This window comes from Rhizoctonia solani, chromosome 13, assembly GCF_016906535.1.
Source record: "Rhizoctonia solani chromosome 13, complete sequence".
In the NCBI taxonomy this organism is placed as follows: Eukaryota; Fungi; Basidiomycota; class Agaricomycetes; order Cantharellales; family Ceratobasidiaceae; genus Rhizoctonia; species Rhizoctonia solani.
Window position 1 is genome coordinate 1,283,831 of NC_057382.1, and position 16,001 is coordinate 1,299,831.

The 16,001-nt window shown below is 48.0% G+C and overlaps 4 protein-coding genes across 4 annotated transcripts; 1 reads left to right on the forward strand and 3 right to left on the reverse strand.

Annotated features, from left to right (window-relative positions):
• Positions 1-426: 426 nt before the first annotated feature.
• Positions 427-3,821, reverse strand: RhiXN_07235 (uncharacterized protein; the record flags this gene model as incomplete). The annotated part of the gene is made up of 26 exons (XM_043327051.1): positions 427-470; positions 531-553; positions 602-633; positions 692-811; positions 925-984; positions 1,034-1,079; positions 1,120-1,156; positions 1,216-1,308; positions 1,368-1,372; positions 1,423-1,429; positions 1,478-1,601; positions 1,659-1,729; positions 1,796-1,821; positions 1,907-1,985; positions 2,040-2,101; positions 2,165-2,308; positions 2,367-2,468; positions 2,524-2,532; positions 2,601-2,619; positions 2,672-2,731; positions 2,794-2,848; positions 2,904-2,993; positions 3,040-3,067; positions 3,130-3,199; positions 3,260-3,659; positions 3,732-3,821. The coding sequence occupies 26 exons, from the start codon at positions 3,819-3,821 to the stop codon at positions 427-429; spliced, it is 1,896 nt and encodes a 631-aa protein (XP_043185523.1).
• A 1,972-nt stretch (positions 3,822-5,793) lies between these two features.
• RhiXN_07236 (glycosyltransferase family 1 protein) lies at positions 5,794-12,205 on the forward strand (the record flags this gene model as incomplete). Its single annotated transcript, XM_043327052.1, has 27 exons — positions 5,794-5,812; positions 5,860-6,372; positions 6,446-6,668; positions 6,725-6,822; positions 6,883-7,024; positions 7,757-7,871; positions 7,919-8,128; positions 8,374-8,467; positions 8,520-8,666; positions 8,721-9,506; positions 9,559-10,232; positions 10,277-10,294; positions 10,350-10,388; positions 10,444-10,465; positions 10,519-10,648; positions 10,704-10,785; positions 10,881-10,976; positions 11,032-11,084; positions 11,139-11,308; positions 11,358-11,449; positions 11,509-11,528; positions 11,592-11,662; positions 11,722-11,755; positions 11,898-11,915; positions 11,975-12,020; positions 12,074-12,126; positions 12,181-12,205. 27 exons carry the CDS (start codon positions 5,794-5,796, stop codon positions 12,203-12,205), a joined length of 3,990 nt encoding a protein of 1,329 aa, XP_043185524.1.
• Positions 12,206-12,465: 260 nt separating this feature from the next.
• Positions 12,466-13,683, reverse strand: RhiXN_07237 (thiamine pyrophosphokinase, catalytic domain-containing protein; the record flags this gene model as incomplete). Its single annotated transcript, XM_043327053.1, has 5 exons — positions 12,466-12,786; positions 12,842-13,086; positions 13,192-13,311; positions 13,372-13,413; positions 13,500-13,683. 5 exons carry the CDS (start codon positions 13,681-13,683, stop codon positions 12,466-12,468), a joined length of 912 nt encoding a protein of 303 aa, XP_043185525.1.
• An 846-nt stretch (positions 13,684-14,529) lies between these two features.
• On the reverse strand, positions 14,530-15,756 carry RhiXN_07238 (thiamine pyrophosphokinase, catalytic domain-containing protein; the record flags this gene model as incomplete). Its single annotated transcript, XM_043327054.1, has 3 exons — positions 14,530-14,880; positions 14,936-15,399; positions 15,447-15,756. 3 exons carry the CDS (start codon positions 15,754-15,756, stop codon positions 14,530-14,532), a joined length of 1,125 nt encoding a protein of 374 aa, XP_043185526.1.
• Positions 15,757-16,001: the final 245 nt, after the last annotated feature.

A 16,001-nucleotide genomic window follows, 5' to 3' on the forward strand; every position in this document is an offset into this window, starting at 1 on the left:
GGACGGCTATCACGCGATGAGTTATACTTCAGGCTTGAATTCGGAATTGTTCTCCGAATTCAATTGGAAATAGCCAAGTTCATAGATCCAGTGCCTTTTATAGTAACTGGACGATCAAAACAATAATTGTTGAGTAGCCCATCGCTGATGAAATGTGAATATGAATAGCACCCAGAATAGACTTGAGTCTATCCAAGTACAAGCTATCTCATTTATTACACTTCGTGAGGACAGATTGGATTTTGTACCAGTACATATATTCCCTCGATTTAAGACGATATGTGCGGCAAAAAAGCTAGGCAAATTTATTTGTAGGAAAGTACCATATATTCCTCAGCGGAATTATGAAACTACACGAGATAACTCCCAGCTAAGCGGAGACAGTAAAGTTGCTTGATCGTCCAGTGAACGAAGAGATAGAACCGATCAATGGTTGGAATCGCCGTAATAGGTGACTCGATACGTTCCGGCTACGAAAGAACCCGATCAGTCAAGTAATTCTAAGCTTGGTATTGTGGGAAGAGATATACCTGGGGCGTTCGATTCAATAATCCTATCCAAAAATTAGTATATAGATCATATACAACTAAATATATCGTACCATTCAACTTCAACAGTGCTATGTCCAAGGACCTAAAGATATCAAGGGGATATTAGTCAACTTATCATTAGAATGGTCCGCTATACAAACCGTATTAGTACGGGTCCATCTGAACTTTGTAGATGGGTGAGAATCAGTTCGGTATGTTGACCAGGTGCTACCGGTCAAACGGTCAATAGTCAAGAAAGTTCCCTCGAGGCGCAAGTTGTTCTATTTAAAAGTTAGTAGGGAGTTATAGTTTCCCTGGTTGTACCCTCCTCACCCTAGGATTCGCAGCTTGGAAGGTTGCAGTGACCTTTTGGCCACGCTTATATGCCAGTTACATCGGTCAGGACACTTCCAAAGGACTTTCCGATAGGAGCTGCGTCGAAGACTACGCCAGTCTAAGTAGTGGGTTAGCTGCCTGTAATTTATAGGAAGGCAAGCGCGTACCTGAAGCGAGATAGCCTCTTGGCCAAGTCCTCCGGAATGGGCCCGGCTGGTGGAGATGAAGATGCACCGTCAGCTAGATACGAGACCAGTCCAGTGTAAGGTTCTGATAGGCTTCGAGCGTAACTGAAGTTTCAACCAATATGAGCTACAAGACATTGCATACCCAAACTTCAGTTGCTTACAAGGACCATATATAGTGGAAGCTCCTTCGTATCGTTGAATACCATATTCCTCACGAGTAGTAACGTAATGAGAATAGGTGTTCGCCGGCCCGGCTATCATGCAAATCACGTTAACGAATTAGGTCTTACGAGGAATGGCAGATGAGACTAACCCATACTACATAAGCATCATTCCAATGACCCCGACTCAATCAATTTTGCTCGAACCGATTCCCTGATGTCAATTTAGTAAAAATAGCAAGGCGAGTGCGAACTAACATACCTGATTCTACGCCAGCCATAGTGGTAAATTCTCCCGGAACGACCAGAACAACGAATTGGCCGACACGCATCATTTGAATATCCACAATATCTGGCTGCCATGCATAAGGGAACTTTGTGTAACCCTATCATATGTATAATCGGGTCAGATTCCTCTGGATATATGCGCGGAATCCCCTCACGGTATTCAGTAGAATAGGCTTAGGATAATGGCATTGCTTTTGCTCTTGGCTTGGAGGTGCAGTTATAATCCCTAAACACAAATAAGTGCGATCAGAATACACCGCACTATTGAGTAAGCCAACGAGCGGGGTCATACCTTTAACTATCTCCCAGAAAGGATTCCTGTTCACAAAGTAAGTAGGGCCAAGCTAATCCACCACATTGGGCTAGTAAGTAGGGCCAAGCTAATCCACCACATTGGGCTTACTGGGTTCCGTCAGCGGTCTCTCCTTGTGTAAAGTCAAATGCTCCAGGGCCATCGCTTGTTCCTCCAGCAAATGAGTAACCTACAGTTATCTTTGTGAATTTTAACACTGTGAGGCACTCGATTTACTACTTACCCATCGCGGGCGGGCATGTATGAACTGTTGTTCCATTAGAGAGCGGGAACGAGTAATTCGACCTGGTGGTAATTCGACAAGTCAATCTCCAAGATACGAGAACGCGAGACCAAAACGCTACGCACATGTTGACATATGTATGCAAGCTTCTAACAGCACCCTTGACAGCAGTCAACGAGTTGCTGGCCATAAGTTTCTTAGCGCCCAGGTACTGGTTTTCCCCGATAATACGGTTAGACTCGAAGTCGGAGATTTGGAAACCAGGACCACTTAGTTTTAGAGTTTTTAATTAACCTAGCTCGATACTACGCAAAGCAAAAGGCGTACCGTCCGTGACATCCTTGGGTTACATTCCCGCATGTGGACTTTTGATACTCGCACGGTTGACCGTCCCATGGCTTTCCCGGGCTTTCGCAGAATGCACCGAGGCTGGAAGACACAGAATTTCACAATCTTGGCCAAACAAATAGATAGCATTACTTACGTATTCGGACTAGACGCATGTCGCGTGAACAAAGTTAGCGTGGAATTACGTGAAAACGAATATTCTTAGCTACGAACGTGGTATCTCCGACGTTGGCTGAAGAACAAGAAGTGGGTCATTATCACATGGTCGATATCTTTTGGCTCACCTTGGACAAATCCAGCAACGAATGTATTCTTTCCGGGTGCAGCATCAGGTTGGACGTCGGCTGCAAGATGAAGGCACTGATGTTGGCGAGATAGGAAGCTTGAAGAATAATCAAATTATTACCTTCGTACAGATATGCAGCCATTCCCTTGTTATCAGTGCTGACAAGGGTATTGTTCTACGAAACATGGTTACTATGATTGGAGGATGGCGGGCGATATAACAAACGGCACCTGATACAAACTTGTTCCATGAACGGCAAAGAAACTCAAGAGACCACGAGCAGTGCCGGAGTTGTCCGTAAACTTAAGTAGGTGCAGCTCCTACGTCATAAGATAATGGTAGCTCAGTGCTCAGATGGTTACCTACTTTGTCCTGATCATACTGATACCTAGCCCTCTCGGAGGCCGGGTTAGCTTCGTACGCGTAGGGAGAACGGTTCAAGTTGGTGTCGAGAACAGTAACATTGCCGAGCGAGAGTGTTCCGGTGCGAGGGATTCATGCGCCCTTTTTACAGCCAAGACGGTGCCTAGTACATATGAGGTTAGGATATCAAGTAGGTAGGCTGATCAATAATCATATAGCCAACCATTTACAATGGCATCATATGTTTGCTTGACGAATCCTAAGCTAGTGAGTGTTGGTAACAAATTATTCAAAAATCCTCCGACGCCGGCGTGCGAGTGGGTCCCGACAAGCGCAACGTTTGCCTCGGTATACAACCTGAAAAAGTAGTTAGGAGTTGGTCTGTGATTCCATGGACGAATAAACACCAAACCTGGATACAACTGATTTAATTGGTCAAGGATTCCACGTCGAATGGCCGTGTCGCCCGATTGTAGGTCGGAATTGATGAACAAGATCCTGTCTTTGGCGGAATTTGTGCCTGGGGTCGCAACGATAAAGGCCCGGGAAAACTGGCGCATATGGAGACCGGTATCTGTTTGAGACAAGTCCGCATAACCCATCATGTTGGTTTTACCACTGGACTACCGACAAGCTAAATAATGCAAAAGGGCTGAGGATGAGGAACACCCACCCGTTACATCACCTATTCCTACTCCAAGAAGGTACTGTTGTGCATAGGCATCCTGAAGCGGGAGTAGGCCAGCAAGTAAAAGGGAGTTGAACCAGGATTTACGAGATGGCATGTTGAACTTGAAGACTGTAGTACAGCTAAAAAGTTGTTTATTTCAGTATGCTCTACATGCTTGGAAGTCAATTGATGGACCAACGTACCTGTCAAAGAGATAGCCTATGAACACAAGCAATTGTTCTGTAGGAGGCTGAGTTCACACCTGAGGTCTCCCGAAACTTTTATACCATGGAATGGACTGGAGTTCCTGCAGGTACAGGCCGCGAACCAGCAATTACCACGAGGTCATACGACTAGATAAGGAACTGAAGCTATCAGAGGGAAGTTAGGAAGTGACGTCGTTTTCTCCGAGGGCCAGATACTTGCATATGGGGGAAGATCATGTTTCCGTCCACGCGTGGATGTCAGCTGGGCATGCTTCTTTCTAACTTGTCTGCTACAAAGGCGAGCAAGCAGGGTATGTTCTGTCTATTCGGTTCCAGCGCTCAGCCAAGCTAAACGGCATATGCAACCCGGATAATTTGCATGTTGGATCGCATGTGGCGGTTGAATATATTGTCCAAGAGAATGTGCTGGCTTGTACTTGCTTGGTGCCTTGAGCTTCGTTGGAAAATGATCGACACGATCGCCCGAATCGTGATGTGTAATATTAGCGGTTCTCGGCCATCTCTCTCGGTAACCTATTGGCCGGGCTACGATATTATGTGCTTTGACCACTTGAACGAACACCAATTGCGCAACTTTTACACGAGTCGGCCTGTTAGCTATTACCACTCGGGGCTCACAATCTGTTATTCGGGTCAATTCTGGGGTGGCTCGTGATCGTGCCGTCCCTTACCAATTTACCTGACGGCCAATATTTTTATACGCGATATAGCAACACGATACGCCTCTATCGATGCTCGAGTGAATTGAATTGAGGCTCATTGCGGAGGGTAGTCGTCACTTTTACGTCGCTACTACAGATCCGCTGGAGCCAGGACACGAGGCCCAAGGGGTACCGCTCAAAAATGCTCTAAAAGCCAGAGGGACCACCGGTCCTGTAGTTCCCTCTTCCCTTCTGGCTTTTAGTCGGCACACATAGTTGACTGGATATACCCGAAAAAAGGCTAGACTTTCTTGTCTCTGATTATGTCTGCCCTCCATCCTAGAGTTAACGATGACGGTTCTGAACTAAGGTGCCGCCCTCTTCACCATCTCCAATCGTCCTCTATGAGAAAGGATCTATGGATGAGTCTAGCGAGAAACTAAACGAGCCAGCTCCCATACCTTGGCTCCAAGTATCCACCCTATTGCTCATGCTTCTTTCGGAGCCTACCACAGCCGGCGTCTTGCTCCCATTTGTCAATAACTTGGTGTATGAAACTGGAGTTACCCATGGCAATAAGGCGAAAATAGGATATTACGCAGGCTTGATAGTGAGTTTGATTTCGGCGTCTGCTTATCAGGGCGCTTATAAATGTGTGCTCTGTCAACAGGAATCGCTCTTCTTTATTACTGAATCTATATGTATTCTTCAGTACGGTCGCCTTTCAGATAGGATCGGCAGGCGGCCGGTGCTTTTCTTTGGCTTGAGTGGACTGTTTATATCGATGCTATGTTTTGGCATATCAAAATCTTTTGCTGGAGTTCTTGTCAGTCGGGCTCTGGCGGGTATATTGAATGTAAGATACCATATTTTATAATTACCTTCATGCTGGGACTTGCTCATTCTGAATGTGGCAGGGGAATGCTGGGGTAATAAAGAGTGTGCTCGGTGAGATCACAAACGAAACCAATGCTGCTCAAGTATTCGCCTTGATTCCCTTGGTTTGGTCTATCGGATTTACATTGGCGTGAGTTATCAAGCCCAACACGCCAAATTAATATGACTAAGTTTCATGGAAGTCCTGCGGTAGGTGGACTCCTGCAGCATCCCACTGAGACTATGCCATTATTATTGGTTGGTCATCGACCTTTAAAGAATATCCATATTTGCTTCCCTGTATTGTGATCGCACTGATACCTGCTTCGGGATTAGTCTCGGGATGGTTCTTTTTGAGAGAGGTACGCTTCAATCGAATACCGAAAGCACTCGCGCTCATCTTTCCAAGACCCACCCAGTTCTTGGCAAACAAGGCTACCGCCTCGTCGGTACCGCTTCATCCCCGGCAGGTCCCTTCTCTCCAGACCAAACCGAATTCCAGAACCGGAAACCGTGCCTCCGCCTCCACTCAGCAGCCTTCTGACCCGCCGAGTCTGCACCACCATACTCAACTATGCCCTGCTCTCGCTACTTGATATATCTCTCGTCGCACTCTCGCCGATCGTTTTTGCATCACCGGTCGCCGTTGGAGGCCTCGGAATGCAGCCAGCCACAATTGGGCTAGTACTGGCGCTTCAGGGAATTGTGACCGGAGCGGCGACCGCTCTGCTCGTACCGCGTATGCAACGCTGGTTTGGCATGCGAATGACCTATCGATGCGGCGTATGGCTCTACCTGGGACAGATTTGGCTGTTCCCCGCGATGCACTATGCGGTCAAGCTGAACCTGGGAGGTGGGATGGGCGTATGGGTACTGATTGGGTTATATACTATTATTTCGTGTGCCTCGCCGATCAGTTTCTGTAAGTACGAACATATTTGCATCACCGGTCGCCGTTGGAGGCCTCGGAATGCAGCCAGCCACAATTGGGCTAGTACTGGCGCTTCAGGGAATTGTGACCGGAGCGGCGACCGCTCTGCGTATGCAACGCTGGCATGCGAATGACCTATCGATGCGGCGTATGGCTCTACCTGGGACAGATTTGGCTGTTCCCCGCGATGCACTATGCGGTCAAGCTGAACCTGGGAGGTGGGATGGGCGTATGGGTACTGATTGGGTTATATACTATTATTTCGTGTGCCTCGCCGATCAGTTTCTGTAAGTACGAACATACGAATGATGGGTGAGTAAGGTAATCTCACAGGACTTTACAGGCTGTCTGCTCCTCTTTATTTCAGCCGCGTCGCCGAATCCGCTATGCTTGGGTGCAACCAATGGGCTGGCTCAGACTTCGGCCTCTGTTATGCGCGCGGTATGCATTTACGCCATCAGTTTATTCGTTCTGATAATGATTGTTATCATTGACAATTAGATTGGCCCGGCTCTCGCGACCTCACTTTTTGCGCTTTCGGCCAATTCCGGGTCCTCTTTGGTTTACATCAGCCTATCGGCAGTCACTGCGCTCTGTATTGGCACCAGTATGCTGATGCGCGCCGACTGGACTGCGGGCACTCGTTCGTCGGTATCAATGCATTAATTCTATGATTCAACTCCTTTCAATGAAGCCCCTACTATACTCGTGGTGTTTTTAAGATTTTTTTTTAGCTTTACGTTAGAATTTATTGAATTTATAAAGTACCGGAACTATATATTGCTATTCAGTGGGGGCCTCTATGCGTAGCGGATCTCAATTAGAATCCCGGATGTGGTTCTCTCGTTACCTTGCGATCAATGAACCGAATCCGATCTCACTTGGTCGAGGACTTCACTCTACAAAATGTAATTGTGAATGGTATGTAAGACGATCCAAGTTCTTACAAGCGCGTGTTGCTCCGGTGGTGTCGCGGGCTCCTCTTCACATACGTACACGTTTGATAGGTCGAATTTGATGGTTCCCGGCTGCTTGCAATTGGGGATCCACCGGCGCTTATGATTTAAAGATTTACAATAAAGATCGGCGTGCCGCGATGGCGGAGGATATGCTTCTGACCCCTATTGAAGATAAATTCATATATAATCCTCCGCACCCTCCCCGCCCCCCAACCATCTCTGCTGACGTGTGATATCACTACGCGGCCCCCTACCTACCGGCCTTAACTCGCCGAACAATTATTTTAATTCACGTGCAACCCCAGGGGCATCTCTTGGACTTGGCCACTACATATCTAGCTATTCTTATTACTCGCCTCGGTTCTTCCAACTCGATTCCATCTTGCAGTCATGACCTGGGAGGGCTGACTCTACAGCATCGTCTCGGTCATCATCCTTAGATCGCGGTGGGCTCAGTCGCCACTCGAGCACCTGGTCCAACTCATTGATCCTAACAATGGAGTCACTCGGCCGGGCAGCCTTCGCTCTTTCGTATCTTGAATGCTGCGGCCCAATACAGCCAATTGATCCTGCACGAGGACAGTTCTGAATCAGAGTCTGATGTTGTGGAGACTCCAGCCTCCGACTCGGCTGCCGATGCCCAGATTAAGCTAGCTGAAAACGACAATAATCTACAGCACGGTGCTTATCCGTCTCCTGAAACTGCTTTGGCAAACCTTGCATGCACCTCATGTTCGCTCTCGCGCCGGGTCGTTACTTCGCTCCAGCGATTCGCACATATACGACCGGTATGACCCCAGAGATAACGCCCAAGGATATCCAAGACGTCAAGCAGGAGGTGGCTCAGCAAGCTGGGGAACCACCACGATGTGATCCATCAAGATATCGGACCATGCTGTAGCATTGAGGATTCTACAGCACGAGTTTGGGGAACTTACGCTACCCGGAGAAGTGGAAGAAATGATTTGGTAGGTACTTTCAAATGGAATCCGAATATTTGTTAAATTAGTATATTTGGTGCTTCCTTGCTTAGGAAACCGACGCTGCCGAATTATCCCATGATATGATCACAACTTATCCGGATGCCAGTGATGAAGGTCGGGTTAAACCGATTAGGAGCATACTATGTGAGTTGAATAGGTTTCCACCGAGCGATATCAGCTTACTGAGGCTGCTTAGTGTCTAATGTCAAGGACATCGACCCATACGATCCTACTCAACCAACTCGAGTTAGGATGCATATGTCTGTATTGGGATTGGATGTTAGTGCCGATGTGGAGTACGATACTGAAGAGTCGGCGCATGAATGGCGTCGCGAAGTGTCAGGTATGTGTAACTGCGACCATGCCCTTTATAATCGACCAACCATCGCAATTATAGCCGCTCTTTATATGTATCGTCACCATCGCAAGACTCTCATTGGACATGGAAATGAAAAGGTTTCGCCCAGACCCGAAGACGCGCAGACGGAATCTCGTGGAGTCCGGATTTGCATCCCCCTAGCCTTGATCAAAGAATACCAACACGAGTGGTGGGCGGCGTGGGCATTTATACTTAGTGTCGCGGTCGACCATCGTTCGTCCTCGGGTGGCATTCGAGACATAGTTCCATCGGGTAGCCTGGATAGCGCAGTCAAAAGTGTTCTAAGGGCAGTTGCCCCTCTCGAGTCGGACATGGGGCAATTGGCACAGTCTGTCATGCCCAAGTCAACGAAGCGGGAATCTTTCACAGGTTTATCCTTGCCATGCTCGCACACACCAAGCCTTTCGCCCACGACAACTGTTTCGACCGACAGTTCGTCGGTACGAGAACCAATAGCATCAGTCTATGTCCCACCATCTCCAAGTCCCTGGCTTCAGACTACTCCCTCGGGCCCAGAGCCAGAAGGACTTGCCCAGGTCCTTCATTTGTCGGTTTTACAAGGAGACGATAGGTGGAACCAATTTGATAACCTCGTCAAAGCCCGGCGCGAGAATGGCGTGCCTCCGAACGCCCAGGTCGTGCTTGATTGGGGTGAACTTGTATTCGATGAGCATACAGGAAGCGAGTCTGGTTCTGATTCTACGAGAGAGATGAAAGTCGAAGCACCAGCATTTAATGAAATGTCTAGCGCCGAACGCAAGATCCGCCGACTTTTTGCGATAGACGATCAGCAAAAGGTTTGGAGTAAGTACAAAGGCTCTCACGAGAGGTCCCCGTGAATTGACTTGTTCGCCAGTTGCTCGCTGTAGGCTCTGCAAAACGATTTCGTCGACAACCTATTTTGTTATCACGGACCGATTTGTCTGCTATTGGGCCAAGTCTTTTGGAACTCACGATACTCGGTATCGTTTCCCTGTCTCGTCCGTCCGAGGAGCGTCCACCGCGTACGTTTACGCACCTCTCGTCTACGGTCTGCGCCTTCAAATTCGTGGACAACACGACCTTACCTTTGAATTCAACTCGCGCGAACTTCGAGACGAAGCCCTCACCAAATTGAAAGCCATCGCAGACACCAATCTTGCCAGCGAAAACGGCCCCATAGCCACCACCGGCTCCGAAGTCCCATCGCCCCGCGCAGAACACCCTTCGCCGATCACAATACCCGAGTTCTCGTCTACTCAGGAATGCGTATCTAATGCTCCGGCCTTGTTCTCACCTCTCAGCCGCACGATGAGGCGCATAAACTCTGTACACATACCTCCTGCCCTAGTCTCGCGCTTCCCCAAACCGATTAATGTTCCGCCGACTGCGATAGTCCATATCCCTTCCAAGCATTTTGTATGTCTGACAATCGGCTCGCGGGGAGATGTTCAGCCGTATATCGCTTTGGCCCGTGGTCTTATGGCTGAAGGGCACCGAGTGACCATTGTAACGCATGAAGAGTACAAGGAGTGGTGTGAAGGATGGGGTGTAGCTCATCGGACCGCGGGGGCGACCCTGGGGCATTGATGAAGCTGAGCGTTGAAAACCGGGTTAGTGCACTCCAGATCCAACATCGCCGTATCTCTGGCTGATTTCCTTCTTCAGATGTTTTCTCCTCAATTCTTCAAGGAGGGTTTGACAAACGTAAGTATCTCTTCCGATCGGATTTACATGGAGGTTGATCTTTCTCTTATTGCAGTTCAGGGACTGGTTAGACGACTGTAAGTATGGCAAAGTGGAGAATAGATGTGCAGAATTTCTTATAACTTGACAGTGCTGCTTGACTCTTGGAAGCAATGTCAGGATGCAGACGTTCTAATTCAGAGCCCCTCCGCCATGGCTGGTGCGCACATTGCCGAGGCTCTGAGTAAGTTTCGTCCGCTTCCTGAATATTATAGCACTATGTATGCGCACTAACACTAGAACCTCAGAGAAGCAACTAACTCGCTCATTTCGTAGGCCCTGGACGAGGACTAACGATTACCCTCATGCGTTCATGACACCTCCAATGGAAATTTCGGGGTCATTCAACTATTCTACAGTAAGCCGATCAACACATATGTTATATGTTTGTTTATTGACGCCTAAGTAGTATGTTGTGTTGACAATGTCTTTTGGCAAGCGACTTCTGGTCAGATCAATCGCTGGCGCCGCAAGCACCTTGGCTTACCCAGCACTGACATGGCTCATCTCGCGCAAACCAAGATTCCATTCATCTATAACTTTTCGCCAGTAAGCTCTTATCTGGATTCATTTCTTATATCCGATTGCTTATTTACGCCATCAGGCGGTTGTTCCTAAACCCTTAGATTGGAAAGATCCCATTACAATTAGCGGCTAGTAAGTACGATCCGCCCATACGGTCTGAATAAATCATTAAATGCACACGAATAGCTGGTTCTTGGATGACGCAGACCTCAACTGGGAGCCCACGCAGGAGCTCACTGACTTTATGAATAAAGCCCGAAAGGATAACAAACCTCTGGTGTACATTGGCTTTGGAAGTATTGTCGTGCCGAATCCCAAGGCCATGACAAGGAGTATCGTCAAAGCAGTGCTCAAGAGTAGGGTTTCAAAGTCACGCCAAAATTGTGTTACTAATGCCTCGGATAGGTGATGTCCGTGCGATCTTGTCCAAGGGCTGGTCAGCCCGAATGAGCAAAGAGATTGGACCTGAGGTAGAGCTTCCTCCCGAGGTCTTTTCGGTGAGTTATGCACGAAGTTCTTTTACACACATGTGAACTCATATGGGATTTTGACATAGGTGGATAAGATTCCACATGAGTGAGTATTTGATGTAGGAGAGCGCTAGGATTTGGTTCTCACACTGCCTTGGCGCCCCTCCAGTTGGCTGTTCCCGAAAATTGATGCGGCATTGCACCATGGAGGTGCTGGAACGACAGGTGCTTCACTTCGTGGTAAGTATTTCTGCGTTCGAGAAAATTTAAGCGAACGAAGGTCTGATTATATGCGCTAGCCGGAATACCTACACTGATTAAGCCTTGGTTCGGGTGAGTGGATTGGACGGGCTCATACGTTCGGGCATCTAACGTACGAACAGTGATCAATTCTTCTGGCGACGCGTGTGACGAAACTCGGGGCTGGACTTCGAGTATCTAGTCTATCGAGCTCGGACCTGGCTGACGCCCTTAGGCGTGCCGTATCGGATAGGTGCGGCTAATATTGAAAAATCTTGCACGGAAAATTCTGAAAAGGTGTTCTGATTTCAGGATAATGAAAGAGAAGGCCGCGGCGGTCGGAGAGAAGATTCGTTCGGTACGTCTCAAAAGTGTGTGCCTGTAGGAGTCTTGCTAACCCTGTGCTTGTAGGAAAATGGCGTAGCCAATGCTATTCGCGCAATCTACACTTATTTACCCCGCGCGTGAGTGCCTCTTTGGGGTTTGAGGCTTTTATACTAAATTTGATGTTTTCCCAGCGCTCAAGATCGTACAACTCTCTGATTTTTTGACCACTGAAATCCGACATTGAATATTTAGGGAACGAACCCCCTAGTTGCATTTGTATTTATGTTCTAAAGTTCAATTGTTTTTTATGTTTACCATTAGGTTGTTTTTGTTAAAGTGTATGCATTCATAATTTTGAATCTATGAAATCCAAGAGTATACAATAACTAGTAAACTAGAAGCACGGAATGGGACTGGGCTATTACCAACACCAAATTGGGTATATGACAACATGGCACTACGAGCACAGAATATACTTAGAAAACTTTCAACAGCCATATGACCAACCAGAGCATTCCAACCGCATTCAAGCCAGCAGTCGCGCGTAGTGCATCCGGGGCAGAATCCATGATCGGAACAGCTGCCCCTATAGTCTCGTTAAGGCAGTTCAAGAACGTTGTATTGGTGCCTGGCGGTAAAGGCGTATCGGCACTAGTGGGTGGGGGTGCAGTGTTGTTATGTGCAGGAGCGTTTGCAGGAAGACTTGCGGAATTATTGTAGGACGTAAGAGCTAGCATGAACGATGAAGCTCGGTAGTACTGGACTGCTTGCTCCACATGAACGGTGGAGTTGTTATCCTGTGAATTTCTTTTGTCAAATTCCATAAACCGCTGAGCACGACAGAAATCTTACATCAAAGGGTGTGCCAGTCGCATTCACAACAGAGCACTGTGCGACTATCGCTTCCATAACCGCAGAGACAGAGTCAGCATCTCCAACGATGTAGTACGAAGCCGTAGCATTGTTAACTGTCGTATTGCCTCCACTGCCCTCTGGTGGCCATTCAGTAGATCGTACCAACGCCTGCTGCATCGGACCCCCAGGTCGACTATCATTGTTGGAAGGACCGTATTCACGATGACCATAGTATCCCGCTCCTAGGCCAATAGGGACAAAGACTGGTCAATAACCGAACGGGAAACCCCGTCCGGCGACCGAAGATCCTCCACCATAGGTATACCCGCTTCCATAACGGCTATTACCGTATACTTGTCCACGACTACCACCACCTATGGATCGTCCCGCAAAGGCGCCGCCACCAATTGTCGTCACGGAACCACCTCCTTGACCATACGAGGAGGCACCGCGGTTGCCATTTGAACCTTTGAAGGAGGAACAGTGAGTAGACGTAAATTAATTAAAATTAGAACGAAGATCCTTACCCGAGAACGTAACTCCTCCACGAGATCCGCCTCGGGACCCGCCTAAGAATCTAGTTAGTCAGGACTTCGCAGTGGGCACCCCCACAAAACGTTGTAGGCGACCCGAAAGTTTTATGTGTTGTACTCACCCGCTCCACTTCCTGCAGTTCCTCCGCGTCCTCCTCCTCCTCCACCGCCGCCGCCTCTTCCACCTCCAGCACGAGGAACAAACTTCAACTTGATTTCACCAACCAATTCGGTATTTTCACGTCTGTCAACTTCTTCAAAGCGAGGGCCAACGTATCGTCTTTCAGATGGTAGTGAAAACCTCATTGTGGGATAGGTATAGAAAAGGGAGGAAGGGGGGGGGGGAGAATTGAGACTTGTGGTACCTTGTAAAGTCTATAAGAACGTTCCACCGAGGTGGCTCCCAGACTGGTATGGGCGGAAAGCTCCAAAAACACATGTCTGCCGGAATTCGAAGCTTGGCGGGCATGACCTCAGATTGCTCATGCATAGCCTCCGGCGATCGACTTTGACAATCCAGAAGGATCACAGGAAGCTGGAAACTTAAACCCCCCTTGGGACGGCTCGCTGGCAATTGATCGTGACATATAAATGACATACCATACATGCACTTTTCTTTCGTAGAACTCCACAGTCGTAGTCAATAAAATCACTTAATAACATGGGACTGGTAGACCGCTCGAGCTCGAAAAACTTCCAAGTATCTTGTCTTGTAGTAATTCAATTTCACCCCGACTGAAGGTTAAACCTCACCATATCCTCGAGGACCACCGGTTAAAAGGTGCTCCTAATAAGTCTTGGTATGTTTACTAATGCCGTTAGTTTACGGGTAATTGGCAGATGGACGAAATCGAACGTGGGATTAGCTACATGTAAGGGGAATTCAATCACTCTAACAGAAGATAGTGTAATTACATTCATTAGGAATGCAGCTTTCGCTGGTAGCTATAAAATAGACAATGAAGTATTTTCTAAACAAAATCGAGATGAGGATGGGTATGAGTAGGATGAACTGAAACAGGCATAGAAATACAGCAAGGGTCATGTTTTGATATCCGAAGTTAGAAACGTAAAACATGAAATCGAAGAAGTAGAAAGCTAGAGGCTACAGTGCTCCATAAGAACGCATGAATATCAAAAATACAATATACACTAAAGCAATTTAAAGATCCATAAAAGGATCCAAAGTAGCCCAATGGTGTTCAGTCCCCCTAGAGTGTGCATATGCGCTGGGGCAGAGTTATAGGTTGGGGTACTCGAACCCGAGACACTGTCTTCGGCGTCCATGATGGGTATCGATGCGCCGATTGTAGTGTTCAAACAGTTCAAAAAGTTCATGTCCGTACCAGGAGGTAGGGGCGTGTCAGAAAGTGCAGTCGAAGGCGTGGTGCCGTTTTTTGGAATCGAATTAGCGGAATTGTTATAAGAAGTCAGAATGAGCGCAAACGAAGATGCTCGGTAGAATTGGACGGCCTGCTCGAAGGATATTGAGGGGTTGGTTTCCTGCACAAGGTGAAATCAGCTGTGAAATACAAATAAACACACGAGGAATACGTACATTCATTGCCACACCTGACGTACGAATAACCGAGCACTCATTGACCAACTCTTCCATAATGGCTGCGACTGAATCTGCGTCTCCAATAATGTAGTACGGCGCAGTCGCATTGTTGATTGGTGTCGCTGAGTCTGTCGAGTTGGGCCAGCTGGTCGAACGAACGAGTGCCTGATGCATCTTTCCACCAGGCCGACTTGCATTACTCGCTGGTCCGTATTCATGATAACCGTAGTACGCAGCTCCCCCTGTAATAGGAACGTAGATTGGCCAATATCCAAAGGGAAACCCGCGTCCGGAAACAGAGGGACCGCTACTGCCATAGGCATATCCACTACCATATTGCCTGCTTCCAAAGACCTGGTTTCGCGTACCACCGCCAACTGATCTTCCCGCAAAGGCACCAGAGGATATGGTCGAAGGATTACCGCCCCCACTACCGTATGACGAAGCGCCTCGTCCATTCCCTAAATTCAAGTATTAATAGAAATTGGATATGCCAAAAAAATTCTACACATGCCTGTTCCGAATGATACACCACCCCTAGATCCCCCATTAAATCCTCCGTTGCTGGAGCTACCACTCGATCCTCCGCTTGAACCACCGCTTGAACCACCCCTGGTACCACCACTAGAGCCACCTCTGGTGCCACCACCAGAACCTCCCCGGGTACCTCCTCCTCCCCCTCCTCTTCCTCCTCCACGGGGGTCACGAGGGAGGATATTTGAAGTAAACTCTTCTGTGAGCTCTATATTCTCACGCCGATCGAGTCCATCGGAAACCGAGTTACTGTAGCGTTGGGTATTTTTGACAGAGAAACGCATGCTGACGAAACTGTAAGAAAAATATATGTGGTTAGGTAAGTGCCCCAAATGCATCACGTTCTGGAGGGAAAACGGACCAACTAAGAAGGTGAAAATGCTGGTGAAGCACCAAAGGGCAACTTTATATAGATGGTCATCCGTGCCGAATCATGGAGCCCTGATGCCCGACAATGCCGCTTTACGGTAAATGAAGGTACCCTTTGGATGTCTAGAAGGAAATGTGTGAATGCACAGCCTTCGCATGA